The 21,761-nt window shown below is 44.5% G+C and overlaps 1 protein-coding gene across 4 annotated transcripts in view; it reads right to left on the minus strand.

The window, feature by feature from the left end:
• PTAFR (platelet activating factor receptor) overlaps window positions 1-21,761 on the minus strand; it is a 95,294-nt gene that overhangs the window by 65,678 nt on the left and 7,855 nt on the right. Inside the window, exon 2 of one of the 4 annotated variants that reach the window (XM_072609560.1) lies at window positions 1,322-6,063. The exons of the other annotated variants lie outside the window; for them this stretch is intronic. Within the exon in view, the coding sequence (XP_072465661.1) occupies window positions 4,988-6,022 (1,035 nt within the window). The 5' untranslated portion in view covers window positions 6,023-6,063 and the 3' untranslated portion in view covers window positions 1,322-4,987. Of the gene's footprint in view, window positions 1-1,321; window positions 6,064-21,761 lie in introns of those variants that run through there. 4 annotated transcript variants of the gene reach the window in all.

Consider the following 21,761-nt stretch of genomic DNA (forward strand, 5'->3'; position numbering starts at 1 on the left):
CTCTTTGGTGAGTTCTTCCCACTGTCTTGGGGAGGGGCTCAGCCTGGCCAACCTTCCCTCCCCTCAAGGCTGAGCTTCTGAATTTTCTGGACTTTCACTCAATTCCCAGCCCCCACCTCCCATGGCCCCCTTTTCCACATTCTTTGGTGTGTTACCTACTTTCCATTAGAATATTCCTTCCTTGAGGGCATGAACAGTCTCTCTTTTTGCTTTGATTTATTTCCCCAGCATTTAATGGCATAGGGTACTTGGCATATAGTAATCACTTGTTGCTCCCTTGCCCCTGTGCCCCATCACGTCTCCCTCCCATGAATGCTGACAAGCTAGGCCTTGAAAATTGACTCAGCTGCCACTTGACAGTTATAGAATTGGGCCTTCTAGCTATATGAGCAAAATTGCAGAGGCAGAAAATCATGGGACAACTGAATAATTCATTGACTGGAGCATAGAACAGGTTATGTCAAATCCTATAAGACTGGAAACAGGGTGGTACCACTTTGTGGTAAGTCTTCTGGTCTTTATTATACGAACGATGGATAGGAGGAAAAGAGAAACAGAGAAGGTTTTTGAGGAATAAAGTGGTAAGATCAGACCTATGCAATAAGATGATTAATCTGGTGGCTTGTGTAGACTGGAATTGGAAGGGAGAGTGCTGGAGAGGCAGGGAGACCTATTCAGAAGGCTATAGCCACAATCTAGGTGAAAGGCAAGTGGGGATCTGAAGCTGGGTATGACCTGTAAGGCTAGTGAGTGACTCAGGTCCCAAGGGATGCTGTCCCTGAGCAGATCAAGAACAAAAGGCATTCCTCTCTTATGGGTGATGGAGTCAGTTCTCTTCCCAATAGACAGTGGTACTTCGCTGAGAGTTTGGCTGGTACAGTCCTCCCTCCCACACCCCCCACAGGCCTCTATGAATCCCAAGCATCCCTGGTGACTTCAGAAGGGTCACATGCAAAATGGGGATTCCTCTGACCCCCCCCAAACAGACAACTGTTCTATTCAATTCCATCCCAGCACCATACCCACACCTTACACACACACACACACACACACACACACACACACATACACACACACACACATACACACATACACACACCCCTAGAGGAGTGGGGATAGGGAAGGGGCTAATTAGCTGTGGGAACAAGAGCTCAGCGACTTTCCTAGAGAGGATCCCCCCCTTAATCATCATCAACTTTAGATCTGACCATTTCAGTCAAGTCTCCAAAGTTCCAGACTGTGTCAGCTGGCCAGCCTGAACCCACAGCTGAGCTCCTCTTTCTTGTATGGAGAACTATCCACAAGGAAAAAGTGGATCCTGTTTTGTTTATCAAAAATATATTTATTTAACATTCAATGCTTATGTGACACAGGGCAAAGAAGCAGGGTTCAAAGTAGCAGCAGTATTAAGGATGGTCACAAACCTCTGGAACTTCAGCAAGCAGCCCATGTTTCACATGGGTCTGCTGGCATGGGCTGGATGCTAATTGTGTAGGAGACCCGGAGCCCTCCTCCCAATCTCTCCTCCTTGCCCCTGATCAGCTCTGCCCTGACTAGGCTCATGATCCCACAGCATAGGGTTATAGATTTAGAGCTGGAAAGAACCTTCCAGGGGCCATTAAATCGAATGTTTTTATTTTAGAAAAGAGTGAGAAAGAGAGGCACAGCATCTATCCCAGGATCACACAGCTGGTGGATGTTGGAGGCAGAATTCAAACTCGGGCCTCCAAATCCAGTACTCTCTGTATAGGTCCTGTCTTCTCAGGGCTTAAAATGTGAGGCCCTTCAGAGGAGGGATTGTTCTCTCCTTTGTATCCATATCCCCATTGAGCACATGAGAGATTCTTAAATGCCTATTGATTGATTGATTATGATCCAAGACTTCCCAGAGGCCATGCTGGAACTAGCTCTAATGGGCTGGCTGGCAGACTATTCAATTTTCTGTGAGAGCATTTATAAGTCAGAAATCAGGGTTTGGTTTATTGATTGTCTCAACTTAAGAAAGTGAGGAAGGAAATGTTAATAATGTACATTACACTTAAAAGTGTGTGGTATATACATTTTTCTCCCAAAGAGTCTATTGTTAAACATTTACAGGCACATCCCTGCCAAAAGTCCCCTTTGCATCTCTGCTTCATAAAGCAGAAAGAGCACAGAATTTAAGGACATCAATGGCCTTCTAATCTAAACCATAGGAGAAGTGCCTCTGAGCACTAAGGGGACAGCAAATCACTAAAGTTTATGTAACTGTTACCAAGGTGTTTTTGTGACGGATAGGCTTGATAAGAATCATCTAATCTAACCCCTTCATTTTTATAAATGAGGCAAAAGAGTCCCAGAGGGGTAGATTAGTCCAAGGTTATACAGACAGAATTGGAACTGGGATCCAAAGAGAAGGTGTGACAAAGTGGGAAAAGCCCTAGTTTTAGAATAAAAATGACCTGGATTAGAATCCCAGTTCAGCTGTTTTGTACCTGTGTGACCATGGGCAAGTCATTTCCTCTCACTAGGAATCTATCACCTCTCCTAAGGTCTAAATCCATCCCTAACCTAGGACCAGGTCCTCTGGCTCTAAACCCAATGCTCTTTCCCCAACATCTATTTGGCAAAACTTCATTTGATTATTATCTGCATACATCTGTCAATTGAATTCAAAAGGAGAGTGCCCATCTTACTCCCCCATCCCCAAAACCACACAGTATTCAGTGTCCAGATGTGGTCCCAGGCAATGAGGTAGGTGGGAAGCCATGCTTTGGAGGAATGGCTTCACAAGTTGTCCCCTCCCACACACACACACACACATATATACACACACACAAGCATGCACATTGTTCAAAGCCTAGCTGAGGCTACAGATGTCCATTTGTTTTGAACTGGACTTTTAGGTGTGGGCTTTGAAGGGTCAATCCATCCCAGTGGAAGAGAAAGATGGATTTCCAGTCTCCAGTTGCCATATTGATTGCTCTTGAAACAAGGATTCTGAGAAGGCCTTCACTTCAGTGTCTGGGAAGGAGCCAGTGTCATTCACTTCAGGAATATGCCTAAGGGTCGATTTACAACTTTGACAGTCTACATGTCTATCTTCCTCTGATGCCTTTATTGTGGCATGAAGGTGAACCTGTTTCCTCAAACACTGGCTGGTCATACCAGACTGGAAAGGCTTTGAGTATAGACTCTTGATTATGCCTCTGTCTGATTAGAAATAGCCTGGCTAAGACTGAAAAGGCACATTACCAGAGTAAAGTTTTGGGCACTGGATGTTGAACTTTTGAGGCCACAGCAATTCATGAAACTGTCCATGCAAGCCTGGAAGGGACTGCAAATTTCTGAAGTGGGAATCCCCAGGCAGATAAAATCACAGATCTTTGGAAGTCCGGAAGCATCCAGGTGCATTTCCATTGGGCTTTACCATTTATAAATGCTTTCACAGATGTTGTCTCACTTTAATCTGACTTTCAAAAAACAAATTAAAAAAATTACCCAACCCTATGAGGTAGACAAGGCAGGTCTTATCTGCATTGAAGGAAGAAGGAACAAAAGTTAAGTGATTTACCCAGTCACACACAAAAAACTAAAGATGAATGAATGAATGAAATTGAATGAATGAAACTGAATTTGATGTCTATTATTATTCCCACCATACTCTTGATACTACTCAACAAATGCTGAGTAGACTCCCTCTACCTTCAGGACACTGTGCTAGGTTCAATGGACTTACAGACTCACAGAGCTCTCCAAATCGATGTTTTATCACCATAGAGTTTATCTGGTCCAACTCTTCTCCTCATCAGACTTTATTAGCTATGTAGGTTGAGTGGCAGCCCCCTGATCCCTCCCCATGAGAAATATGGTTCAAGCCTCCAAGGAGGGTGGCATAAAGAAGTCAATTTGTCATCTTCCCCATCACCAAAAAGGAAAATTTCGACTGGGAGTGATTCTCAATCCCTCCTTTTGTTCTGTGGGTTCCAGTCACCAATTCAAATTAACCCTTCATAGAACCATCTTTTATGGGAGGAGGATCATGAGATACTTCCATTGAGATGTTGGCTCTTCAGTTGGGATGTTGAGGATTCACAATCTAGTCACTGAATGGGGGAAGAATCAGACCCCCTCAGGCTCTGAGTCCAGCCTTGACTCTAGTATCATCTCACAGAATGGAAGTCACAGGGTCACAGATTTGGTAGCCCCAGAGGTCATCTTGTCCAATTCCTTCATTTTCCAGAGGAGAAAACTAAGGCCCGGAGAGGTTAATTGACTTACTCAGAATAGTGAATACCACAAACAGAAGAGCCAGGATTTGAACCCTGGCCCTGTGGCACCAAATCCAGTGTTATTTTCCCTACAGTAGTGGTTTCCAACATTTTTTGCTCCATGAGCACACAACATAATGTGTTGTGAACTCCCACAGTAATTTTATATACTAATTATAATATACTGCAATTATTTACTGGTTTTTATTGTTGTTGTTTTTCAGTTGTGTCTGACTCTTTGTACTGCAGTGGTTTGACCTTTCCTTCTCCAGTTCATTTTACAGATGAGGAAACTGAGGCAGGCAGGGTGACTTGCCCAGGGTCACACAGCTAGTAAGTGTCTGAGGCCAAATTTGAACTCAGGTCTTCCTGATTCTAGGTCTGGTAGCACCATCAAGCTGAACCCCCCCAAAGGATTTGCAAACCATGAAATAGGAACCACTACACTCATGCATGTAGATTTTCTAACATGATCCTGGAAGCTGAGGAGAGTAGGATTTCCTAAGAGCAGGTGTATTTTTCTAAGGGAAGAGGGAGCAGCCTATTCAGGCAAGATTTAGATCTTCCCAGCCTAGTTTGGAGAAGTTGTCTCACTTTCACTCGTACTTGACCTGTAGTTGTCCAGAGAAACAAGGCAGAGGGTATGGTCCAGACTCAGGTGGAGTGCCTTCTCTCTGGATCCCAGCGTAACCCCTGCAGGACAATGGTTCTTGACTCTGGGTCAGAGGACCCACAGCCTAATTGTTCATGGGATTGTTGGGATAGCTGTTGAGGGGCACGACTACTTCTACACCCGTGTCCGTAGTGGCACGGGAGCATTTACGACTCCCTCTCATACTCTGTAACCTTTCTGAAAGGTGTTTTCGGAATTTCTTGGTGAGGAAGCAGTAGATGATGGGGTCCAAGACACAGTTGATACTCATGAGGCAGAGGGTTACCTGGTGGGCATCATTGATGTACTGATGGACACGTTTGCTTTCCTTAAAACCCATCTTCAGCTCTGCGAGGGTCCAGGGCAATTGGACGATGTGGTGGGGCACAAAGCAGATGAAGAAGACGGCCATCACAGTGCAAACCATCCAGAGGGCTTTGTGCTTAATGTGAGCATTGTTCTGGGGCTGAAGAGGCTGACTCAACAAGGTCCGAATAATGATCATGTTGCAGACTAGGATGACAAGGAATACAACGAAGAAGCAAAAGACAATGATGACATGAATGATGAGGACAGGGATGCTTCTCTCTTCATAATGTTCAAAGCAACGGGTGACGTTTTTCCCTTCCTTCAAGAAAACAATGTTGGTGGAATGCAAAAAGAGAAAGTACGAGGCACAGCCTACAATCACCACCCAGATGATCAAGGACAGGATGATGCCCCGGCGTCGTGTGGTGGATTGAGCTGCTGTGATGGGGTCCGTCACGGCCTGGAAGCGGTTATAAGTTATGACCCCAAGAAAGGCCACAGAGCAGTAAGTGTTGATGAAAAAGAGACAGCCTGCCACATTGCACAGGAAATGGGGGAGGATCCAGTTGCCCAAGTTAACGTAATAGACAATCCACAAGGGCAGGGTAACCAAGAAGAGCAGGTCAGCCACTGTCAGGTTGACCATGAAGATCTTGATCTCATTTAATTTCTTCGCACGATTGAGGCTGATGAACACCCACAGCACGTAACCATTGGAGATGGTGCCGAGCACAAAGATGATGCCATATACAATAGGGAAGAGAGTGTATCTGAATTCGGAATCCACTCGGGAGTTTTCTCCATCCACCATTCTGAACAGGAAAGAGGCAGCTGACCAACACTTTTCTGGGCCTAAAATATGACATATTATTTCTTATTAAGGATAGCATAAGAAGTTAAAAGCTCCAGTTTGGGATTCTTTTGAATATATATATATAGAGAGAGAGATACACACATGGACATGGTGTGGATATTACATATGTGGGCAGCTAAGTGACACAATGGATAAAGCACCCGGCCTGGAGTCAAGAAGACTTATCTTCCCTAGTTCAAATCCTGCCTCAGATACTTACCAGCTATGTGACCCTGGGCAAGTCACTTAACCCTGTTTGCCTCAGTTTCCTTGTCTGTAAAATGAGCCAGAGAAAGAAATGGAAAACCACTCTAGTATCTTTGCCAAGAAAATCCCAAATGGGGTCATGAAGAGTCAGACACAATTAAAAAATGACCCAATAGCAGCAAATATATTATATGTCACATTTATTATATATACTTTGTATCCCATATATTTCATATACATGATAGATAACATATTGTGTGTGCATGTATATATACATATGTACTGTAGCTACATATACATATATACATACATACATAAATACACATACATATATCTTTGATGCCAGGAAGACTCAGTGGGTAAGGGAAGTGAAGGAAATACATTTGCAAAGGAAAATGGTTAAGAAAAAAAAAAGAGAGACATCAGTAAAAAAAATTTTTAAACAAAAAAAAATGCTGGGAAGATGATTCTGAAATGTTGATGTCACAAGAACAAATGATTACTCTGAGAAAGAAAAGTAAGTGCTGTCTAAAGAAACCCATGTGACTGAATAGGGAATCCTTTAACAATAGAGCACAATACATTTTTTTATCAGTAACCTAAAAAAATTTAGATTTTTATCAGTCATCTAAAAAAGATTGAAGTATGAGGACTGACAAAAGGACATCAAGAATTGTCAGTTGAGAGATCAGTGGTGAGATGGCAGAGAGTTCAGTTTCAACTGATTGCCAAGGTCAGAAACCACATTCCACTGGGGGATGGCTCACACAGCTTCAAGGTACTCCTGAGCCCCCACCAAAGAGTTTATCAGCAATAGTCAGTCAGCTGACACAATCATCTCAAAGCAAAGATATTTACTGGATGAGAAGTGCCAGTCCCCCCGCCCCACACCCCAGGAAATGGATGTGGCCAAAGCAACATCTTCTCCTACTGCTCTCTCTCTGACACCATTTCCTGGGTCAGATAAAAGTTTTCCTCTCTCACTCCTCTCCTTTTAACCTCTCTAATCTCTTTCCCCTCCTCATTCACTCAGCCTTACCAATATGAGGAAGAAAAAGAAAAGATAGGAGCAGTCACCTAGGCAAGCCCATCAGTTGGGACAATGAGTAGTTAAGATGTTTATGTATCAGGAAAACTTTTCATTTCATTTCCAGGCATCAAGCAGCCTCAAGAAGGTACCAAAAAGTCCTAACATTGTATTGAGGGGCAAGGTGAAGAAAATGCAATGGGGAAATGCCATTTCCTTGCCAGAAAACTGAGGCTCAGAAAGATGAGGTTTCTTGTCCCATGTCACATAGACAGTAAAAGGCATTGGCCAAGAACTCAGGTCTGCTGACTCAAAGGCCTGGGCTCTTGCCATAACCTTGCATTTACCTCTTTTTCTTTCTCAGATAGAACTAGCTCTTCAGAGAGGGAATTCCACAAAGGGCATTGTCTTCTCTCCCTGGAGGAATTAGGCAAGGAAACTGAAAAGGGGTGGGGAGGGAAGCACATATCAGTGGTTACTTGGGCCCCTGGGAAAGCATTGCTAAATGGACTGGCATTGGGGAAGGAAGAGGAGGCAGAGACCAGGGTGTGGTACACATCTTGTTTTGGGGAAGTAGACAATTTTGCAAATTGTCCCTTTTTTAAAAGTCACTTTCCTATAATTGGTGTTCTAGTAAGTAACTACCAACCTAATCCTCCCTAGCAACTGGACATGGCTGGTCTTTCTTAAGTACAAATACAATCCAATACAGACTCCTTTGGCCTTCATGCTTCAGCTACTTCCTGCTCTGCAATCCTGTCCAGGATGCACACATTCACACATATATACACACATCACCCCGCCATGCACACACACACATGCTGTCACATATGTCCCCAACCAACCCCTGCACTAAGTGGTGGACATTTGCTGCCTAACTTCTATACGTACCCACCAACAAACTCAATGCACCACAATGCAATTTAAAACACATGGCATAGACCAGCAAAGGTGGGAGGAAACTAAAAACAAAGCCTTTTAGACCTGGGAGGGCCCTTAGAACCCAGGATGTCAGAGCTGAGAGGAACCTTAGAACCCAGGATGTCACAGCTGGGAGGGACCTTAGAATCCAGGATGTCAGAGCTGGGAGGGCCTTAGAACATGAAATGTCAGAGCTGGGAGGGCTCTCAGAATACAGAATGTCAGAGCGGGGAGAGGCTTTAGAAGACAGAGGATATCAGAACTAAAAATAACTTTAAAATGCATCAAGCCAGATCTTGAATTTTTCAAAAGTCCATTTGGGATTTTTAAAACCACAATGGAAGAAGTATGAGCCTAAACAACAGTTAATATGGACAAGATGGGAAGGTTTTATGTGTCTCTAAGTTGAATATGAGTCCACAGTGTGATAGAATAGCTAAAAACATGAATTCTTTATTAGGTCACATTAAAATCCAGGACTACAAAGGATCCCTCTGATCTCTTGTTTTGCCCCCTCTGGAATCCTATGCTCCTTACTGGCCACTACATCTAGGAAGGAGAGAGCTGAGCTAATCCAGAAGAGACTAAGGATGAGGATGATATTAGCTGATCTTTCTGAGCATGTTATGGTTTGCAAAGCACTTTGCATACGTTATCTGACTTTTCAGGTAAGAAAAGACAAAAATGGTAGTGGAGGAACATTGGGAAGACAAGAAACTCAGATGCACTGGAAGTAGAGCTGGGAGATTGTCTGGTTGTTCTATAAATTAATTTACAAGTACGGGGGAAGATAGACCCTCTGATCTCACTTCTAGGCATGTGTCCCAAAGAGATCAGATACATAAAGGAGCAGGAGTGACCAAAATAGTCATACTTTTGGGGAGCAATAAAAATAATATTTTTGTATCCCCCTGACTTCAAGCCATTTGTAGGATTCAGAAAACAATAAGAAAATGTATTTGAGGCAACTCAGAGAGAAAAAAGCTTAAGTAGAAGGACAGTATATGCAATGATCCCAATGATGCAAATTAAAATAACCCCAAAAGACACATGAACTAAGGTTAAAAATATAACTAACACTAATTCCAGAAGGCTGATGATGAAACATCTCTCTACTCTAGAGGCAGGAAGGACCAGAGTTGGAATCCTGCTTTAGACATTGCCTAGATGTATGACCCTTGGTAAGTCACTTAACCACTGTCTACCTCAGTTTCTCCAATTGTAAAATGGGGATAATAATAGCACCTGCCTCCCAGGATTTTTGAGAGGCTCAAATGAAGTAATATATGTGAAATATCTTGCAAACCCTAGAGGGTTAAATAAATGTAAGCTGTTTATTACTATTTCTGCTATTATCATCATGGGATCATGGTTTGAGGATGAGAAGGTACCTCAGAGGCAGTCAGATACAAGCCCTCTTGTTATAGATGAGAAAACTGAGCTGCAAAGATTCAACATCACACAAGGTAAAGGCATTAAAGGGAGGATTCGAACTCAAGTTAAATCCACTCTCCAGTTAGTCAACTTCCTTCCTAAAATGAAGTGGTCATTATAGAACATAAAACTGCAGATGTGGGCAGAGTAGAGGAGAGCAGGGCAGGGCTATTCATTCCTTGCTGTCCCGGTGACTGTGGTTTTCACAGCTGTCTGAGATCACGTTAGCCATTCTTATTTCCATCTCCTACTGTTATTTCCATCTTTCACTGACTCCTGAGTCTACTCAAGGGAGGGGAACTTGCAGGCTCAAAACCACATGGGGTCCTCTAGGTCCTCAAGTGCAGCCCTTTGACTGAATCAAAACTTCACAGAACAAATCCCCTTCATAAAAGGATTTGTTCTGTAAAACTTGGACTCAGTCAAAAGGTCACACCCAGGGACTTACAAGGCCACACGTGTCCTCGAGCCTGCCGGTTCCCCACTCCTGCTCCAGGCCTCTTCCTTACAAACTTTTCTGGCCCACGCCTCTCCCAAACTATGCTTGTGCCCTTGACTTTTCTAAACTCCAGTGCAGACTGACATTTATCCCTATTAAATCTAACCTTATTAAATTTGACCCATCTGTTGTAGTTTTATCAGGATTCCCCAGCCTGGGTTCTGACTGTCATCCAATATTCTAGTACATTCCCCAGCCTCACGTCATCTTCCAATTCAACAAGCATGCCCCATTCTCTTCCCCAGACATAAACCCCATGGAGAATCCAAGAATGGGACACAGAGAGAGTCATCCCTTCCCCCCGCAAGGATCATAGCTCAAGAGTTGGAGGGGACCTTGGAGATTATCTAATCTAACTCCCTATTTTACAGTTAAGGAAACTGAGGTTCAAAGACGTAGAGTCACTTGCTTAAGCTTACAAAGGTTTTGAAAGTCAGGATTTGAACCTAGACCCTCTAACACCCAAATCAGCCCTCTTTCCACCGTACCAGGTTGTCTGTATCATCTGAGGCTGCACAGGTTACCAGGACTGAACCCCAGGTCCTCCTACTTCAAATTATATATTCTAGGTGGAATAGGGAATAGAATGCTAGCCCTGGAGTCAGGAAGACCTGAGTTCAAATCCAACCTTGAACAATTACAGAACTGGACTTGATCAGAATCTCATCATGCAACAGGATCCCATCAGTCCTGAAACTCACACCTCCTTACACCCTCCCTCCCTCTGACTGGTGGCAGTGGACAGCGGACAGTGGAGAGCTCCTCCCGGGACACCCAGGGCAGCTATCTCATCATCTGCCACCCTGCTGCACTCCTCTGCACATCATCATGCCACCATCCAAATAGCTTTCCTTCCCTCTCCCCGCCTTTTCAGCTTCCTTGGATGTTTTATTCTCTCCGATTCGTACACTCCTCCAAGGGAGGAACTATTTTTTTGCCTTTCCTTGCATTCTCAGTGCTTAGCAGAGTGCCTGGCACACTGTAGGTGCTTAATAAATGTTTCTTATTGACTGACTGCTAGTTATGTGACTCTGGGCAAGTCCCTTAACCTCTGTCTGCCTCAATTTCTTCAACTATAAAATGAAAATAATAATATCACCTACTTCTCACAGTTATTGTGAGATCAAGTAAACTAATAATTATAGGGCTTAGCATAGAGCCTGACACACAGTAGGAGCCTTATTTCCTTCCTTCTTTCCATTGCACTACGCTGCATTCGTTGCCTATTCCTGGAAGGAACAGTCTTGTTCATCCTCTGCGTAACCAAGGATAGAAGCCAAGATTCAGGGTAACAGTGACAATCTCCTTTCTAAACATCCCTTTACAATTCTGTCAAGCTGAAAAGGCTTTGCTCACAGGCCTAGCAATTGAGTCATGTGAGGACCAGCCAGGCCAAGTACAGCACTGGAGTACTGGCGACCAGGCAATGATATTTTGGGTTACAACTATTACCAAATGAAGGGGCTGCAATCTGCATCAGTAGAGGGTGTACCTGCATTAAGGAAAGCAGAGATCTATTAAAGTACTCTTACATATACGGTAGCTAGGTGGTATAGTGGATAGAGCACCAGCCCTAGAGTCAGGAAGTCCTGAGTTCAAATATGGCATGTCACTTACTAGCTATATGATCCTGTCAAAGTTCATGAACTTTGATCTGCCTCAGCTTTCTCATATATAAAATGGGGATCCTCCCAGAGTGGTTGTGAGGATCAAATGCAATACTATTGCAAGCACTTTGCAAATCTTAAAGAGCTATATAATTTCTAGTTATTGTTTTTAATTCTTTAAAAAAAGAACCCAAGTTTTCAGACAGTCCAGTAAATTTCTGAGATCCAACCTCCTCAGCAGGATTTATTAGTGAAATTTTATCCTGTATTTCTATGGCACTTTTACTTCCAAATCCCTTTGCTGTCTCATCTCCTACCATCCCTGGAAAGGGAGGATAATGTTCCTTAGTGGTCAGGGTCCCAGACCTGGAGTTAGGGAAAACCTGAGTTCAAATCTTGTTTCCAACAGTTCCCACCTGTGTGAGCATGGGCGAGTCACAAGCTCTCTGAACACTATGTTCCTTATTTGTAAAATGGTCCTAATATCTGGATTGGCTTGACTCTAGGCTCCAATGAGGTACTGTTTGCAAACTGCCTTACAGACCTTAAATAAATGACAGCACTTCTCATTTTAGAGGTAGTGTCCTGTTGAGGCTACAAAGAGCCTGGATTTCTCCTTCTGGGGCATAGAGATGGCTGGCTGATGAGACGTTCTGATGAGATGCGGTAGCAAGGGCTGGGCAGGAGCCCTTGGGACAATTGTCCTATGATAGGTAGCAGGGTACTGGGGGACTCCGTAAGTAGGTATTATTCTTTGTGTCTTATAGAGGAGAGAAGTGAGGCACAGATTAAGTCACTCACTCATTCATCATACATATATTAAATATCTACTATGTGGGCACTGTGAGGAACACATACAAGCTCTCTTATGTCATCTTCCAATTCAGCAAGCATACCCCAACCCTCCTCTCCGAACATAAGCTCCATAGAGAATCCAACGATGGGGCACAGAGAGAGGCACAAACCCCCCAGGATGATTTAGAGTTAGGGAGGGAAAGACATACAAGATCTCTGCTATCACAGAGTTTACAATCTGCAATGTCTACAGCAGAGGTGGGGACTCTGCAGGCTCGAGGACACATGTGACCTTCTAGGTCCTTGGGTGCAGCCTTTAGACTGAGTCCAGGTTTTACAGACCAAATCCTTTTAGGAAGGGGAATTTGTTCTGTGAAGTTTGGAATCAGTCAAAGGGCCACCCTTGAAGACCTAGAGGGCCACATGTGGCCTGGAGGGTGCAGGATCTCCACCCTTGATCTACAGTTTACAATCTACTGTGTTTACAATCGACAATTCTACAATGTTTGCAATTTACAGTTTACAATGAGAGACAAGTCATGGGGAAGAGGGATAAGGGCTGGACCTGTGATTTCAGCGATCTAGGGAAGTCCCAGAAGAGGAAATTCCCGCTGCCGATCTAGGAAGGCACCTTCTCTCTAACTTGTATTCTCAGAGTGTTATCCAGTCAAACAGCCATATGGCTTAGTGGTCCTTTCCTTTCCTGGGAGCCTGTTACCAGCTAGAAAGCCATATACTAAGGAATATGTAACATTATCACAGTCTCCCATATTCCCTCATCCTCCATAGGGGTGTGTCCAAGGCAGGTCTCAAACCTAGGTCTTCCTGGGCTTAAGGGACACTTTCTATCTCCTATGCCACACCACCTCTGATACAGGTCAGGTGGAATAAATACAAATAAATGCAATAAAATTTAATAAATGCCTTTGTCAAATGCAATAAAAATTCGAACACAAGCCACCAAAAAAAGAATGAAGGTTGCAACATAGTGAAGAACAGGCATGACCCTAAATGTGGCCCAAGATATAGAAGAGACCCCCACCCCATCCTGTGGCGGAGGTGGAGGTGGTCCTTTAATGTGAAACACTGCACATATATCCAGATTTTTTTCAATATATTGATCAGTTATGCTGATTTTTCCTCTTTTTTCTTTTTTTGTCTTTGAAGGAAATACTATTTGTTATAGAGGATAGCTTTCTGGGACAAGAATAGGAAGGGATCCAAGGGGAAATACTTAGTGATGCCAAAAAAAAGAAGATGTCATCAAAAACTTATTTTTATCATAAGAAATACAAGTACAAAAGAGGAATATAAACTTCTCTGAGATCACAAGGGAGAGGGGGGAACCAGGGGAAGTTTCATGAATCACAGGGTGCCTGAACTCTAGTTTGAAGGATTGATTGGTAAGCTGGGAAAACACCTGGCTAGAAGGGTGGGGCATCTCAGCAGGAAAAGGGAACAGGGGTGAGGTGGGATATGCAGCCTCGGGGAGGTGGGAAAAAGGGGGCTTTCCCCATTTGTCTGGGAACCAGTGGGAAAGAGCTCTCGAAGACCCCCTAAGTGGTCTGACAGTGGGGGGCATGTGACCAACCCAGCAGCCAAGAATTAGAGAGGCCCCTGACTCCTTGCCTCCTGTGGCTGGGCCCATAGGAACTCTCTGCTGTGGCGGGGTTCAGGCCCGACGCCAGTAATCACTTTAAACAGAGCTGGGCAGGGAGGGGCAGCCCACAGCACTCAGCTTAACACAAGGAGGCTTTTCCTGATGGACCAAACACACCAGGCTCTCATCCCTCAGTCCACCACTCACCAGGGCCTCCATCAATATTAATGGAGAATGAGAATGATGGACAGACCACTCTTCTGTATCAGCAGCAGCATTTGCCCCCTGCAGGAAAGCAATCCCTGGTCCCTTTTTCCCACTCTCCCTCCCCAGCTTTTCACTTCTTTCTCTTATAAATGAGATGGAGAGCAGGATGATGTCCAGAGAGAGTACAGGGCGAGGGTAGAGGAACATACTGAGATGATTTGGGAACCCAATGGCATCCACTGTAACCCTCAATAGGGGCAGACCTGCCCCAAAAGAGTTTGAGCTGGATGGAACCAGGGAAGAGAGGGGGACGTTAGGGACCAAATGAGATGGGCCATCTTGGATAAGTAGTGAGTTCCTGTCACCAGAGGTATGCAGCGGATGGTGCATAGCCATGTTGCATAAGCAGTCTAGCATAGTCTGAACTAGATAATCTCCAAGGTCACTCCTGAGGTTTAATGATTCCAAAACATTTGTGGGAAAGCCCAGCATCTGTTGGAAGCAGATGAAAGAATTGGGATCATAAGATCATAGAATCTAAAGGTGAAAGAGACCTTAGACGTCATCTAGTTTGGCCCATTTAACACATGAGCGAATTGAGGAGAGGGAGTGGTGAGTGAAGTTACTACAAGTCACACGGGTCCAATCATAGGAGGGATTTGAATTCAGACGCCAGAGCCAATGAAGTCCTCGGCCTAGGACTGGGATTGTAAACTTTTCTACCTGCAGAATGGGGAGGGACTCACCTCCAAACCTTTATTCCTCCGCTTGGACCAAGCAGCTTTTGGGACATCAAGTCCCTTCCTGGGGATGGAAGAGGTAAGGGAGGTATCTGTGTGTGTGTTTGTCCTTCGTTGCCGAAGAAGACCATGCCATCAGAGAAATAATGACATGACTTGCACTTGACTTTGTTTTGAGTGGGGGAGGGCTGTGCAGATCACCAGCCTCACTTCTCCTCCAGAGCCATCTGAATCCAATGACCAGATATTCATCAGGATGACTGGAGATGACCCAGGATGAGGCAATTGGGGTTAAGTGACTTGCCCAAGGTCACACAGCCAATGAGTGTCAAGTGTCTGAGGTGAGATTTGAACTCAGATCCTCCTGACTCTTGCACTGGTCATCTATCCACTGCACCACCTAGCTGCCCCCATGGAGGGAGGCATCTAGGGCAAAAGGGAGGGAGGCCAGGAGGCAGCTCCCTTGCTGGAGAAAGTGGCCTTGGAATCAGGAGGCCTGGCTTCTAATTTCCACCCTTTCTTAACTGTGTGATCTTGGAACAAGTTTCCTTACCATCCCATGCCTTGGTTTGTCCCTCTGTATAATGGGGATAATAACACTTACAATGCCTCTCTCCCAATGCTGTGAGGAAAGAGCTTTATAACCAGGAAATAGCTGGAGAGATGTGAGATTCCAGAGGCCAGAGCCAACCCAACTGCTATGAATTCAAGGACTTTGAAATAGTGGAAGGCCCCTCTGAAAGATTCCTGAATTAGTCAGACTTGCGGCTTGTTAAGTAGATGGGGGTGAGGGGGCCTCCTTCTGCTCCCAGAAGCCGAGGTCACAGGGACAATCTATGAACTGATCTTATCTCATTAGCACTTTCTAAGTCTCTTCTTGCCAGTAGCTCCCTGTCTGCGTGGTTCACTGGGAGGCTGGGGCCCTGAGTCAGGAGGGTAAGGGCAGGGGGGGAATCTCCTGGGCTGGCCCTCTTTCTCACAAAGGTCTTGAACTTGGGGTTTGGGTGACCTTGGTAAGAGACTTCACTCTTCCCTGTGACCATGGGCAGATCCTGTTCTCCTGGCATTAGTTCCAAGCTTAGAGTCCATCTAATCCAAGAGTTCTTAGCCTCGAGTTCATGAACTTGGTTTGGTTTTTTACTGTTATTTTAATATAACTGGGTTTCTTTTGTTTTCTGATATATCTTATTTTACACATTTAAAAAAAATGTTATCCTGAGAAGAGGCCCAGAGGCTTCACCTCTGCCAAAGGCATCTATGAAACAGATCTCCAGGTCTGGTCCAAACCCCTCATTTTAATAAAGAGAGAGACGCAAAATAACTTGTCCAAAGTCACACTGATAGCACATACAAAAGAGAAAGGTGAGATTCACACTCAGTTTCTTGGATTCAAAGTCCAGCAATCTTTCCAAGATACTACTATCTCCACTAGGAATCTCATAGTATGGTCCTAAGTAAAGTGTTTCTGAAACAAAAGTTAATGTTGTTGCCCAGTTGGGTTCGACTCTGAGTGATCATATTTGAGGTATTCTTGGCAAAGACATTGGGGTGGTTTGCCATTTCCTTCTCTAGCTCATTTTACAGATGAGGAAACTAAGGCAGATAGGGTTAAGTAATTTGCCCAAGGTCATTTAGCAAGTGTCTGAGGTCAGATTTGAATTCAGGAAAATGAGTTTCCTGACTACAGGCCCAGCACTTTAATCCACTTTTCCTAAGAAAAACCACCACCACTTAAATGAAAACACAAAAAGGAAATGGGATTGTAAAGAATTACCAGGTCCAGTCTTGACCACTGAAGACAGGGCAGGGGTTGGACTAACGAGATGAATTCTAAGCTCCCTTCCTGCTCTAAACCTATGACCCTGTGACCTTGTCTACAGAGAGATGGGGGACTCAAGGGGTAGCATAGTGCATATACTCTTTCAGACCCGGAGGCTTTGTTGGTGGGTTTTGCTTCACCATTTTCCTGTTATAAAAAAGGAATGAATATGGCACAAAAGAAGAGTATATCAGAAAATGACTGGTATTTTTTAAAAATCAATAAAATTTTTTTAAAAAGAAAGTGTTTTGCAACTGTAAATCAAAATGAGTTCATTATTATTATCCTCCACAGCCCCATTCCCTTCCCCCTTTATCCCAGCATCTCCTCCCACTCTGAGACATCCAACCTAGTGACCTTTCATGTACACACTGTTCCAGGATCATAGGGTCACCAATCTAGAGCCAGAAAAGGGACTTCAAGGTCATCTAGTTCAACTCTTGTTTTTATAGATAAGGAAACTAAGACCCAAGTTGATTAGGTGACTTACTCAAGGTCATTCAGGTAGTAAATGTCAATGGTAGGATTTGAATCCAGGTCCTTTGATTCCAAAGATTCTCTTTCCACTGTATCCCAGTGCCAAGGTAGACCACCTATACTCAGTCCTCATATTTAACAAAGGAATCTTTAGAAGAAATCTCTTTGTATTTTAAAAGACTCTAGCTTGGTATTAAAGACCAGATACGGCCACAATGGCTGGCTATACCCTCTTCCTGGTCCCTGACAAGGAAGTTGGATAGGGCTTGGCAGATTATAAATAATCCATGCTACTTTGCACACTGTCCAAACTGGACTCTGAGGGAAAGAGCTGAGAGGTGGGTATAGGAATATATTTTCCCTCCCCTAGTAGAGTGTGACCCAGCTAATTGGGATTCCTTCGCTTGAAACCTTTGTCATAGGGGAAACTAGGGAAGCTTAGAGGAGTGGAGTAACCTACCTCTTCCCCTGACCCTGAGAAAGAAAAAAGCCTTTATCCTTAGCCAATCTCAGGGGTAAGGAATGTTTGAGCTGATCTGGGTGGGAAATGGAGGTAGGTCTATGGGAGAGAATAAATGTCTTGTAGAGCAAAGAGCCTTGGAAGAAGCAGGGGAGGGGAGGGTGATCCACCTAGGTTTCAATGCTATGAACTTCAGTTTTCCCTTCTGTAAAATAAGGATAATGATACTGTCTCATAGATGTGTTGTGAGGAAGGTGGTTTGTAACCCATAATGAGAGATGGGAGTAGGTAGAATTTTTATTATGGAGGGAAGAAACAGCAGGAAGAGGATCAGAAATGATCTTTCATTTGGGTTGTTGAGAATTCTGAAGAAATTAATGATGGCTGTTATCAAGTGTCCCTGGACCCAGGACCATGTCCCATTACATAGCTCTGCATCTTCCCAGAGAGAGAACAGAGCAGAGACTTTCAGTTCACTCTCTGTTTCACAGCTGGTTTACATCCAGCTGACTGTATTCTAAGGTCCTTCCCAGCTCTGACATTCCGCATCCTAAGGCCACTTTCAGGACTGATTACCAATGGTTTTCTGAGTACACACCCAAACCTGGACCAGCCTCTGTCCATCTCCACGTCCTACCTAGGATACAAGGCATGGCATTCTCTCCAAAGTCAGTCCAACAAGGAGCTTCTACCTCCCTTTTGGGATGTCTGAATGAGCCAGGGAAAGGATGGAGGAGTCAAATCTGCTTCCTGACCTCTGTTCTCTTTTGCTAACATCATTCTTCACCAGCAGTTCAAAGATCAAATTGTGAACCCCCCATCCCAATCTCAAAGCAAGCCTTCACATTCACCTTAGTATCTCTAGCTTTCTTGCTAATGAGAGGCTCCTCAGGGAGGAAAGGGTCACTAAGCTGTAAAGCTGTGTGGTCCTGCGAAAGTTACTGAATTCTGCCTCAGAAACTGTAAAATGGGGATGATAACAACACCTGGCTGCCAGGGTTGTTGTAAGGATCAAATGAGATGTTTATAAAGAGCTTTGCAAACTTTAAAGTGTCCATAGGAGCTATCATCATCATCATTATCACTACTTCTATTACTACCACTATGACTACTACTAATGCTATTGCTGCTGCTGCTACTACTACTACCACTACTACTACTGCTGCTGCTGCTGCTGCTGCTGCTGCTGCTACTACCACTACTGCTACTGCTACTGCTATTACTATTGTCATTATCTTAAAGACCAGAGTTCCCAGATAACAAGGACCCCAGTCTGGGATGATGGAGAATGCTGGTGGGGGAGCAGTGAGAGGAAACTGTGAGGAGGCATATACTCTTTAGTATCACTAATGAGAACCGGTGACAGGCTCCCCAAGAAGGAAAGTAGCACGAAAGTTACAAACATCCCACACAACCTTATCTGCCTCCACAGCTTGCACTATTTGGGATCTGCTTCTTAGAGCCCTGAGAATTGTATCTTTCCCAGTTCTTTCCTTTTCACCCCTGTTTCACCTAGCTAGCATTCAATCAAACTGCCCACTGTGCCAGCAGGATGAGCCCCATCCCATCTGTCATGGGAGCAGCTGCATCGATCTCCTGCATCTCTTACTGAGTCAAATTGATGCTCCAGACTTATCTATATCTTAGATTCTTAGGACTAAGGACCTCAGGTCCTTGGCATCTCCAAGAAGCCAAACTGGCCTACGATTAGTCTCAAGGGAAGATTCTAACTCTGCTTGACTTTGGGCAAGTCATTTCCTCCTCCTGGGCCTCAGTTTCTTTTTGTTTTATTTGAGAAGCAACTGGGGTTAAGTGACTTGCCCACGGTCACATAGTAAGAGCCACGTGTCCTAGGCTGGATTTGAACTCAGGTTCTCCTGATTCCAGGGCTGGTACTCTATCTACTGTACCACCTAACCACCCCCGTTTTTTATTCTTTAAAACAAAGAGACTGGCCTTCCAGGTCTGATATTCTGTGTTAATAATTGTGGCTTACATTTATAGGGTGACTTCAGGTTTGCAAAAATTCTTTTTTTGTAGCTCATTTGATCTTCAAAGCAATTCTCTTATTTAGATGTTATTAACATTCTCATTTTATAGAAGAGGAACACTGAAGGTCAGAAGGGTTAGGTTAAGTGATTTGCCCAAAGCCACACTGCTAGTGTCTGATGTAGGATTTAAAGACAGGTCTTTGTGCTGCAAGTCCAGCATTCTCCCCAGTGTACCACATTGTCTGCACAACCTATGTTATAAGATTCTTTCCATCTTTAACATTCACTGTTTTAAGGCCCTCCAGTTCTAACATTCTGTGTTCTAAGGTTCTTTCTAGGTAGGACATTCTGTGTTCCAAAATCTCTTTTAGCCCTGACATCCTATGTTCTAAGACCCCTATAGCTCTGACGCTCCATGTTCCAAAATCCCTTTTAGCCCTGACTTCTCTGTTCTAAGGCCCCTCTTGCTCTAGTACTTTTTGGCTTTTCGGCCACTGATGCAGGCCTCCTGGACAAACGGGGACTGTCCCTTTCCACCAATTCCTCTGAAAGGTAGCTTCAACAATCTCCCAGGCCATGAGGCTCAATTCATTGCTGCTCCCTCCCCTCTGTGAGGTCCCCAGAGCAGGTGAGAGCACCCCTCTTCCTGGAGGAGTGTGGAAGAGGTTTTCATGCACTGCTTCAGAATGGAGAACACTTGGCTTCCTGCACTCAAATAGCACCTGGACCTTCCAAGAGAGCATTTTGTAAACTGGATGGGTCTTTCAAAATGGTGTTACAAACAGGGAAACTGAGGCCAGGAGAATGTGCCCAATGTCTCATCAGTTTGGTGGCTGAGTTGGAAGCAGACTCTCTGTTCTGTGGGCATCTGGGACTCTTCTCACCGTCATCCCACCTAGCATGTGCTATACTCTCTTTCCCATGCTGGAAGATCACTCAAGTCTTCAAAAGCAAGGGCTTGAAGGTCTTTCCCCTCACTCCCAGCGCTTTGAGACTTACTGAGAAGAGTACCTGAAAACTAAGATATCATCAGCATTGGCTACTTTGCTCCTTGAGAACCAGTGACCAGGCTGTGGACCAGGTCAGTCCAAACCCTAGTAGGCTTCCTGTGGATGGGAGAATTAACAGTGGCATGGTGTTGGGTGAACCCATCCCTGACACATATCCCATGTTCAACTAGCTGCTCTGTCTCCCAGTCAAGGTTATCTACCCCTGTGGTAAAGGGGATTCAAGGGACACTGAGATTCTATCAATCAATTAACAGTTTATTCAGGCCCTATTATGTGCCAGGCACTGTTCAGCAAGAGTACAAGCCTGGGAACAAAGACCTCCGGATTCTAGTCTTGGCTCTACCACTGAGTAGCCCTAATTAGGCAAGCCATTTCTCTGAGCTCCCCATGCAAAGTGAAGGGTTGAAACGGGTGATCTGTGAGGCCCAACTCTTTCGGATGAAATGTTCTTAGGGGTTCTTAGTGGGCTAGCTCTCTGAGTTCCATAGGTCAAAGAGAAAGGCAGCTGGCTTGGGCCTCTCTCGTGATGGCTCCTGCAGATAGGGCCAACAACACGCCAAGGAAAGAGAGTTGGAGCTCATGACAAAGGAAGAGATGGGGGGCAAAGGGTGGGTAAGAGGTGATGGTTGCAGCCTAGGCTCCTAGAAGAAGGTAGCCTAGGGAAACTAGTATCTGTGGTGAAGTTTGAGATTTCTTACCCTGCCTTTCACCCAGACCCTCTACCCCTTTACTATATCTGCCCCCAGCCATTATATATAGCTTATTGTGTATCTATTCCCTGTTGAACCATACTAATGCCTACTATTCCCAGGGATATGCCACCTGGAGATTCAAGGCAAGGACATTAGCATAGTTAAGACTCACTGCCCAGTGGTCCTCACCTTCCTTCATCTGCTCTCCACC

Source organism: Notamacropus eugenii, chromosome 5 (genome assembly GCF_028372415.1).
Source record: "Notamacropus eugenii isolate mMacEug1 chromosome 5, mMacEug1.pri_v2, whole genome shotgun sequence".
Classification (NCBI taxonomy): Eukaryota; Metazoa; Chordata; class Mammalia; order Diprotodontia; family Macropodidae; genus Notamacropus; species Notamacropus eugenii.